Genomic DNA, 10985 nt, shown 5'->3' with positions numbered 1-10985 from the left:
ATGGCACTAGGTCAGCTCCGTTCCTCTCAATGCGTGTTCTTCATCAGCTCGTTGAGGATGAAGGATCGAACTATCCTCTCGCTGTGGAACCGCTCATGAAAGGACGATATGTTGACGATATTTGCGGGGGTGCTGATNTACCATATGATCTATATTAAATTAGGTCAGGTGACCATCGAATTAGGGCACATAGCACCTGTAAGTNTGGAATTAGGGCACGTGGCACCTGTAAGCCCGTGTCTCTCTCTCATTCGTTTCCGGGAATCAGTTAATAGCACTTCTCTTTGTACCGCTCAATTTCTCGCAAATCGGATAATCTTTATTGTGTCAGCTCAATCTCTTCTCAACTTTTCGGTCCGCTCATTGCTTACGGTTTAGTTAGTGACTCAATATTCAGTGACTTATTTATTGTGAACATTTTTATTTTGACAAATACAGTGTTTTGTGGAACTCAAGTGCACGTGTCCGCACATTTTTTTGACCCGCTCATTCACTCCCGGAAATCCATTTCCCACCTGCCCATCCGCTCCTAATTAGCACCGATCCAGGCATCTCATCAAACNACCAACTGGTATCTCATAAGCTCTGGTGGAAAGGGCCACCATGGCTTCATCAACACTACTCATCATGGCCAACTCACGCTCTGGAAAAAGACCTCAGCGCAGACCTCGAGGAAAAGCCAGGAGTTCTCCTAAATGTAAAAGCTCATCCAATCGCGCTCTGGAATCTCGTCGACAGATTCTCATCGTTCAACCGACTGCTCAGGGTCACAGCAATCTGTCGACGATTCATAGCTCGGCTCAGGAAAACCCCCAACTCTTCTCTTCGATACCCGCTCACTCTTGGTGATCTTGAAGAGGCTCGCATCCTCTGGATCAAACTCACGCAAGCAGCTCACTTCAAGGATCAACTCAGAGCGATCTTNTTTTTCATTGAATTTAACATGTCTACTTTCATAATATTTTCCTAGCTCTGACTTTAAGAGTTGATACCCTGTTGGAGTATGTCCAACCAAGACCATACCTACACCTCGAGGTCCAAACTTTGGGCCAGCATTTCTAGCAATTTTTACATAACTTCATCTACCGAATCTTTTGATTTGATTAATATCAAAGCTGTGATCAGGCGCGAATCTTTTTAAAGGAGTTATCATATTGTTTGATTTATGTGGTGTCCTATTGTAAGCATAAACTGCAGCAGTTAAGCCCAGATCCCACATGCCCTTTGGCAGTCTCGAGTTAAACATATAACATCTCACCTTTTTCTGGATAGTTTGATTAAATTTCTCAGCGACACCATTGTGTTCAGGTGTATCCGGGGACGATAATTCTGCCCCTAGACCCTTAAGAACTTCAACTGTATGCCTGCCTGTATATTCTTTTCCCTGATCTGATCTGAGATAACACACCTTCGCGTCATAAACCAGTAAATTACGCGCACTTCTAATGAACATCTCAAGACAACGTCCTGTTTCACTTTTCGTTTTCATTCGATAAGCCATAGCGAATCTTGAGAAGTCATCGATGAACACAGAAATGAATCTGCATGCCTTAGGATGAGAAATTGGAGTAATAGGCCCCATCACATCTGAGTGAACTATTTGCAATGGTGCTGTTGCTCGCCTGCGCACCGATGGGAATGATAATTTATTGGATTTAGATGTTAAGCACACCTCACAATCTCTAATGAATTCATCATCAAATTTTACTGCATTTAATTCTTTGTTTTCTGGGAATTTCTTTTGTAGTGCCTTGAGGTAACTCGTTGAGGCATGTCCAAATCTACTATGCCAGATCATGACATTCTGATCCTTCAAATAGCTATCTGTATCAATTGAAANTCACTGAAATTTTTTGAAAAATATAAAAAGGGTCCAACTTTGAAAACGACTCGTTTTTTGAAGTTTTTTGAAGTTTTTCTGGGGAAATCGATGGAAGAACGAATTGAAAAAAATTGGCATATTTTTATATGGAAAGTGCATTCGAAGACGCACATTTTGTAATAAAAAAAACACAAATCGGTTGATTTTTACGGAAGTTACAGGCATTTGAAGATAAAACTTGCAAAAAAAAACATGGCTGCCCATAGGATGCCTCAAAAAATCTGAAAAAATTTGAGAAGTCATATTTTTCCATATACAACTACAGGGAAAGNTTTCTTTTGTAGTGCCTTGAGGTAACTCGTTGAGGCATGTCCAAATCTACTATGCCAGATCATGACATTCTGATCCTTCAAATAGCTATCTGTATCAATTGAAAGTTTTAGAAAATCTTCTAACGAATCATCCCATGGTAATTCATCAACATCTTGCAATTTCCTGTCCCAAATGGTGTAATCAAAATTTGATTGTTCATAGGGAATATTTTCTTTAGTAATTATTTTCTCTTTTATTAAGTTTTCACTCCTTTTTTCATTATGCTTTTCTTCCTTTGCCTTTTCTTCAATTTTATTTTCTTTCTCATTACTCTTATCAATTTCGTCTGTTTTCTCACTTATTTCACTCTGTACATTTGCTGTGACACTTCTGGTAAGATATCTTTTCACCTCATTCTCACTCCCAGTGACATTAGCAACATTTACCNCTTTAAGTTCCTTCAATATTTCTTTTGGATCTTGTAATTTGACAATTTTAGGGTGATAACTTCTGTCTAAATGATTGATCAGAATTTCTCTAACTTTANTTTTCAACTCGCCAAAAGTCAAACCCACACCTATAGCTTTCCTTGTTATTTTTTCAATGATTCTAATGTTGGGAAAAGGTTTTTTCTACTGCATTGTAGAATGCATCTTTCTTTTCGCTTTCACTCAGAGGAATGGTGTCGGGAGCATTTTCATAAGTTGCAATTTTTTCACCAAACCNATTACTCCACAATCTAATTCATTGAATGTTTTAAATATAATCCTAGAATTTGTTAAATGCTCGGTGGCGCCTGAGTCTGCCAGAAAGTCTATCAGAAACTTATTTCCATTTGTTTGTTGACTGTCTGCATAAAATATTTCAGCACTTGATTGATCATTATTTTCTTTTTCTTTACCTTGAGTGGAGTCATTTTTCTCTGTGAGTTCGTCGGATTTGGATTTCTTGTTTGATTGGTGAGATGACTTAAACCCGTGTTTGTTCTCGCCTCTTTTATAAGAGAATCGACTCTTATTGAATCTTCCTCTTTTACTTGGACCATATGTTTCACCTCTCATTGGTCTTTTTGTTCCTTTAGCGTTACTTCTATATGGGGTATTCCATGTCNTGTTTTTTGTTACCTTGATTGATGATTCGACAGTATTGCGATAATTATCGCAGGCTCTCATTACTTCTCCAATTTTGTCGTTGTGCTTTTTGTCCAGGGCACTCAACAGCTCCAGTACTTCCTTTTTATCTTAGGCTCTCGCCTCAGCATTCAGTCTCACTTGGTTTCTATTCTCTGTTAGACCTTCATACAGTGCTTTTGCTGAAGTTATATTTGAGCTGCATAGCTTTTCCACCATGCTCTTCAACTCAGCCAACTGTGTGTCTACAGAGACTGTTTTGACAGTCTTGTTGCCATTAGGCTCAACTGATTCATTGTCTAGATTAGAAATTAGCCATTTCAATTTAATATTTACTTTATTATCTACTGCAATGTTGGGTTTCAGTTTGATTTGGCCAGTTTTGTCAACATTAATATTACCTGTGGTTTTCTCGCCTGTTTTCTCGCCTGCACTTATCTCGCTGCCATTCGTCTCGCCTCCAGTCAATTCGCTTGACCAGGACTCGCCTGTGGCCCTCGCCTGTGTATTTCCCAAATCTTTGTTCATGTTTCTTGACCCAGTCTCGATCACAGCTGTTGTTGACTTTTGACTCTTCGGACCGTAACCTGGTAGATACATTGGCTTTTCTTCAGCCAACAATGCAGATTCTAACACAGTCAAACATCTCCATGGATCCTCTGAGAAATCTCTCTTATCTAATTTTAAAGAGACCGAAAGAAAATTTTGGATTATTGTATCTGATTACAATTTTTATATTCAGGTCCGAAGTCCCAAATTCGACATGCTAAACATAAACAAACCGAATTCAGAATGAATGTGCTCTTCAGAAAATCTAAACATAAGACCTCCAAATACACTCGAGTCTTTTATGATTGCTAAATAGTGATTTAAATATTTCTCAAGTAATTTGACGTCTTAATATTGCGCGTTTCTAATGTGTATAGTATGCTCGCCTATTTACACATATGCCTGATGTCTCACCTGTTACATANTTTTTATATTCAGGTCCGAAATCCCAAACTCGACTTGCTAAACATAAACAAACCGAATTCAGAATGAATGTGCTCTTCAGAAAATCTAAACATAAGACCTCCAAATACACTCGAGTCTTTTATGATTGCTAAATAGTGATTTAAATATTTCTCAAGTAATTTGACGTCTTAATATTGCGCGTTTCTAATGTGTATAGTATGCTCGCCTATTTACACATATGCCTGATGTCTCACCTGTTACATATCCTGTTCCTTCGTCTGGAAGAACATAAACTTTATCGTCTATTATTGCCAGGGAGATCACTTCTCCCTCATGGTTTCCTTCGATTAGATGTTGTCTAATTATGAGTCTCCACACTTCATACAGAAGTTCTTTATCAGCTGTAATTATTTATTTATAAATATCTTCGTCTGAAGATAACAATTTTTAGAATTCAATTTCATTAATTCGTCCCATCAAATATTTAATTTGTTATTCTCGCCTATTAAATATTTCTAAATTCAATATTCTCACCAACTAAATATTTTGATTTGGATGCATCCTTAATTTCTAAATTTCAATTTTCCACTAGTGTCTATTGATTTTATTTTATTGCTTTACATTTCGCTGGTGGACCCCGCACATACGCGGAACGCGGCCGAGAAAGTGAGAATCGTTGTTTTTCACATCAATTTTTATATTCACACTAATTTTCGTTTTTCTTTCTATTTCTTATTGTTCTCGCCTTGCTCAAGCAATGTGTGTGGGACTGCAGTCGTCCCTCTCTCTCAGACGCGCCCCGGTTGCGCGCGTAACCCACCCGTTGCGTCTACTTGTTGAAGCTTGTTGAAACCCGTACTCGCCTTCACTGCCGAGAAACCATTGTCACGGCGTCACTTGGCTTTCTTCTTTTGTTTTTCTCTAAATATGATTTTATTTATGACAAAAGATATTTCTTGTTTTTCAGTGATTTTTTGTTAATTTAATGGGATTTCTTTATTAATTCTTTTTAATCTAAAATTCTCGATTTCAGGTCGGCGTCGTGGACAATTAATTTCCAGCCGCAATTTTGATCCCTTCTATTTTTCGTTCTCACCAATTCACTTCACTTAATTAATGCATTTTTCAGTACTTACTTTTTCTCTGAGTACTTTTCATTTTTTCTTCCCGTCAGTCGTCACTCACCCAGCCCGTCTCGATTTTTCCTCTTTCTGGATATTGCTTTGTACCGCGTGTGATCCACCCGGACACGTACCCGGCCGCCCGATAGCGTCCTTTTTGGAATTTCCGATTTATCGCTTTCAATCCTTTAATTTATGATAAATTTTAATCACGCACAGTGGAAGTGTGCTCGGCCCATAACCTGAAGGGTTATTTAGGATTGAAATAACGATTAAACACAGTTTTATTGTCGCAAAAGTAATTAAGCTTTATTCAGCAACGTAATGCGACAACGGTCGAGGCACAAGTGATGCATAGTACGAGTATATCTACGAGAGGCGCAACGGCGCCGTGGCGACACAGTTAGCCACACTGTCGGTAATAAGGAGACTGGCGTAGGGCGCCACTTTCAACAAAAATGATAAGAAGAACGAACGAAATCGTCCCCAGGTGCTGAAACTGGGGGAGAAAACTACTCCCGCGAGGAGTCATTTTTCTGATAAAGAAAACATATTGCTCAAAATTTGATAGAATCCTTCCTATTTGAAAGGTCATGAGATAATACGAAATAACCTCTTCGCATTTGTTTTGGAATAAAAATGTCTTAATTACGATATTCTGCTTATCAATCCAGCTCATCATAGCCTTCCGTATCATAGCCTTCCCTACATGGTGAGGATTCAATGGAAACTGGATATTGAAATAAAACAGTGGGTATAACAATTCCTGAATGATGGGATGCCAAATGGACATTAGCTTTACTACTGGAGGTTAGATCATTCATTTTTCCAACCAACTATTCTTTATTTATTAATTCAATTTTTGTTACAGTCAATCCGCAAAATAAATAATATCAAGGATTGTAATTCGTACAAAAACGGTATTCATAAAAAAAATGATGTAAACAAAGTCATTTTTTACACCATGAGCATCTCACTGCTGCAACATTGGAACAGCCTTCAATGTCATAGTGTAGATAAGAGGATTGTCCAATTGCAAAATCAACAGGATTTTCAAATTCATCCGGTTTCTTAACAATATAACCACTCTGGAACCAAGCATAACGAACTAAATTTTGATATCTTGGTGAAGATAACTGATTATGAACTAAAGATAGTAACTTTATTATATTATTCCTCGAATGTAAATTAATGTCATAGTCAAGAAGAGTAACCGTATCCGAAAAATGATGGATATAATTTTTCCATATTCTAAAACCAGACGCATCGAGAGGTTGAATCTTCCCGGTGGTACCCTTCGATATCAACAAGGCCAATAATTCTTTATTTCGAGGAGTCGCTTCTTTTATTGTTTGAGGACAGTGCCCACTCCACGAATCTATCAACAGTCGACTTTTCGATCCTACGTTTGGGAAAAATACTTCCTTCAACCAGGTTTTGAAATGCCCTGAAAATTTTAAAAATTATTAATAATCGTAATTAGTGCATAGAAAATATCACTTTTCTTATGCCTTGAATGTTATCTCACCTGCAGTAAGTTTCCCCGATTTTGAAGTCATGGCGAAAGCAATGGACCGTCTAAAAAGATTCTGTTCCACTATTGGGCCAAAAGTTCCAGAAGATTCTTTCAAAACCAGGAAGAGAGGTGATAGTAATTTCCCATCATCATTTGTGGGTTGTATCGTATAACAATGTGTTGTTGAAGTTATCGATTGTACTATATACGCGACTTGTTTAGTACCTTCTTCAACTAATGTTCATCCTGGATGAATCTCCAATTGAAGACCACTCCGATCAGAGTTATAGATGTTTTCTGGGCCATAAATAGGGAAATAAGACTGAACATTCTGGAGGAATTCTTCTGATTGTATTTGTAATGTTTCTCGATTCTCCAATGTTTTCCGCGTGACGAATTTGTTAATCTTCCGGGATATAATACGGTGTGCCTTTTTTAAATGATGCAGCCACAGCCAAAACGAACGTCTCAGAATTTAATTTTTTCTCTGCTAGCAGAGCCTACCTCCGTAAGTCAATATCGTGAACGATCAATCCCGCATCAATAGCATTTCTCATATTTTTCAATGGGTATTCCGAAATACGTTTCAATTTCTCCATATATGTTCCTCCTTTATTTATTTGGTGTGCTCAGCATCGTAATTGTCGACGCGATTTCAACTTTTTAAATCGATGTGCAAATTTTTTAGAGAGATTTTCTTGTTTTTTCAAATTCTCCAGTATTCAACCGCTCTCCGTTTATACTCGAAATCTATGGGTTCCTCATCTTCTGAGCAACTTTTCTTTAGTACGTGGTTGAAATTCTTTATCTTCAATCACCATCATTTCTACACTTTTATAGGGTTCTTGGAAATCTAGAGATGTTTCCTAAATCATTTCAACGCCATTGTATTCCTCCATGGATTGAATTAATATCTTTTGGAAGGTATCCGCCAATTCGCATTCGTCATTGTTCACAGGAGTTTCAGCAAGATTAAGAACTTCAAATGTTGTCATTAAAAGTCTGATGACGTTGATTCGATTGATTTTCATCGTGAAACAGGCACAAAAACACGATACCCACGAAGAGACTGTTTCCTTTGATGGATTTTTACAGACTGACTAATGATTGTATGACTAATGAGAAAGACAAATACTAATCATTTGAGCCGTGCCTATTCATCACTGTGAAGTTATTTTTAAATGACTTCCCTTATCAGAAAACTGATAAGAGAGCTGACAGCCGTCACTAAAATATTATCAAATACAATGTTGATTTTAGATATTTTCAGGAGAGATTCAAGAACAATACTGCGTATTTCTTCATGCTCTCTCAAGTCGAAATCAATCCTCAAAATACTGAGCAAGAGTTTTTCTTCACTAGAAAAATAACTCCTCGTATGGATAGTATTCTCCCCCAGTTTCACCACCCGGGGACGATTTCATTCCTTCTTCTTATCATTCCCCATATGGTTTATTTTATACAGCAAAAAAAAATACCCAAATTACAGAAAATCGATTTTTCGCGTCGCAATTTCGAGAAAAGGAAAACGTTGAAAAAACGTATTTCGTATTTTTGTATGCTCCTTCAAATTAAAAAAATTCCATCAAATTTTGAGGAGTAGTTTTTTTATCAGAAAAAAACTGTTCACGAGGGTAGCTCACCCCCTAAATTTCACCCCCCGGGAATGGTTTAGATCCTTATTTCCGTCATTCCTCGTGAGCTCCTTTTTATACTATGGAACATTCGTCCAAACAGTCTGCTTATATGTCCAATTGGAAAATCACTCCCAGATGTGGTCAACTTTAGAGGGTCGTTTCACCCCCTAAAACCGAAAACGGCCCGTTAAAAAAAATACGTATCTCTTAGTTTTTAGTCCTCTATAACATATATAAACTTCATCAAAATCGGAGGCGGACACCTACCTAGTGTTCCTTGTGAGAGAGGCAAGCAGGACAATTACCAGGATCAAACGGAAGAGGTAAGCAAGACACGGTACAAACTGGAGAGCTTTTTGATATATTTCAGTGAGTGTCCTGCCTGCTCCTCCTTTTTGAGCGCTGTTGTCGTTTTTTGAAGATTGACGTACCTGCCTCTGCTATCTCACTCTTGCCAGCTATGATTCCTGCTACGTTCGATCTCCCCTAAGCAAAATGGGAGAACCTTCTATTTCATTCCATTTATGATCGTTCGGTGCGCCAACCGGCGACCTCCCTCCTTCCGCTGTCCAAAAGTCCTGAACACACTCAGTTGTAATACCCCAAGCCATTCAAAATTATCGGATATTTCTCGACAGCGTTATTACGAAGCAACGTGAAAGATGAGTTTTGTAGGATAAAAATTATGAGTGCAAACGGAGAGTGATTTTTCTGCAAAACTCATCCCCATCGCTGATCCGCAGGGAAACTTGAGAGAAATATCCGATGGATTTTGAAGATCGAGGGGTCACGTGGCACCCTACACAAGTATCTTCCAGATTAAAAAAAAAGTTTAATCTCGTGATCAATTCCTCATAAAGAATTGTGGCCAAATCGAATCATTTTGAGAGACTCTTTATCTCGAATCAAGTCAACATAACCTCGCACAAACTTTTTTCGCAAATTGAAATGCCACAATAAGAAAGAACAATTAAGAGTCAACTGTGGAATTATCAGTTGTCATACTCCGAGACGTGCAAAATTATGGGATATTTCCTGAAAACTTAGTTGTAAACAAAGGAAGGTGTGAAGTTTTGCAGGGCTTCTTCCAGCAAAACATTCAATTATTAGTTAGAAATAAATGAATAGCTACTATGCAATTATCAGATGCAATTTCCAGAAGCTAGTGTGCAATTTCCGAAAAAATTTGATTACAAAAGAGTATCGTGACCTCGAATACTGCCCTGTGATTTTTTAAAATTCAGTCTCGGAAAATTCTCGTTATTAATTTTAATGTTCATTAAAAAAAATTGAAGAGTTCAGTTTCCAATAACCGTTTTAAAAGCTGGTTAACATCACAAAATAGTCCGCATGAACTCGTCAAGACTCAATATAAATTCAGTAATATTATTTCTCCACTTAATCGTACCTCAAATGCCCTAAATCCTGTTAGATATAAAGAGAATTGCAATTTCACTATCTTGTTTGTTCATTCACGCGACGAGGGAAATATCTGTTTGATTTTTTAAATGATTTTTAAATGAAATAACTTATCTAAGGTTCCTTTTTTGTTGAAATAATGTCTGCTCTGCTCAGAAAACCAAACTTTAGGGTACCCACAACAATGAGAAATGAAATAAACTGAACAGTAATCCACTCGTGTGATCAGCATGGTGGTGCGAAGCAAAGAGAACGAACGGGCTCTCTAGTGTCGTCTCGATGACATCAGTTACAAATCTTGATATTTGTGTTGATGTGACACTGAACAATATTTTTCTCGTGTTGTGAGATTAAGAATATCGGGCAGATCGAGTTCTCTCGATTTTTCTGTCGATAATTTCAATTTAAATTACCACAAAGAGGGGAAAACAATTAATGGGCTACTATCAAATTATCAGTTCGATAATTCACCCGTAGCCAGGTGAATTATTAGAATGAAACTGATGTGAAGCGGTCACGTGATCCGGAATACTGCATTCTGAGTATTCGAAATTATAATTGACGAAATTCTCATTTCAAAAAATCACTACTGGCCTGGTGAATTTGTGACGACGTGGGTCGTCAAGGCTCTAAAATATTATTATCGATTTTTTTTATATTACATTTGAATATTTGCGTAAAATGAAATTATTAAGACACCAGGAGGCTACTCTCAATCCGAGGAATCGGGAAGGAAAATTATAAAAATCCTTCTCGATCATAATTATTTTTCTTTTGTCGTCTTCGTCGGGTACAACTCCGAGTCAACGGATTCGAGAAAGAAGAGGAGGCCTTGAGAAAGATCTCTTGAGGCCAGAGAAAATCTAGACCAACCCGTCCAGACCCACATGAGAGAGGATGGGATGATGGCGTCCCTCTACAGGGCACAGCCATTTCTAATGGTAACACCAGGTGTCTTCAACTGAGGATCCAATGCCTCCAACGCTGGATGACAAAGGTCCCGGGTATCCGGGCCATGAGGAACACCCGAAAGAGGATAACCCCTTCATTTCGCCCATCCAACACCACCAGGAG

The 10985-nt window shown here is 38.0% G+C and overlaps 1 protein-coding gene across 1 annotated transcript in view; it reads left to right on the top strand.

Moving 5' to 3' along the window:
- Window positions 1-695, top strand: part of LOC114841439 — a 16452-nt gene extending 15757 nt beyond the window's left edge. The window contains exon 5 of the mRNA XM_029126420.1: window positions 538-695. Within this exon, the coding sequence (XP_028982253.1) occupies window positions 538-695 (158 nt within the window). The remainder of the gene's footprint in view (window positions 1-537) is intronic.
- Window positions 696-10985: the final 10290 nt, after the last annotated feature.

Source organism: Diachasma alloeum, unplaced genomic scaffold, assembly GCF_001412515.2.
Source record: "Diachasma alloeum isolate Michigan unplaced genomic scaffold, Dall2.0 Dall_scaffold_00440, whole genome shotgun sequence".
NCBI classification, from domain to species: Eukaryota; Metazoa; Arthropoda; class Insecta; order Hymenoptera; family Braconidae; genus Diachasma; species Diachasma alloeum.
The sequence above is the reverse complement of the archived record's forward strand: the minus strand, read 5'-3'. Positions and strand labels throughout refer to the sequence as shown.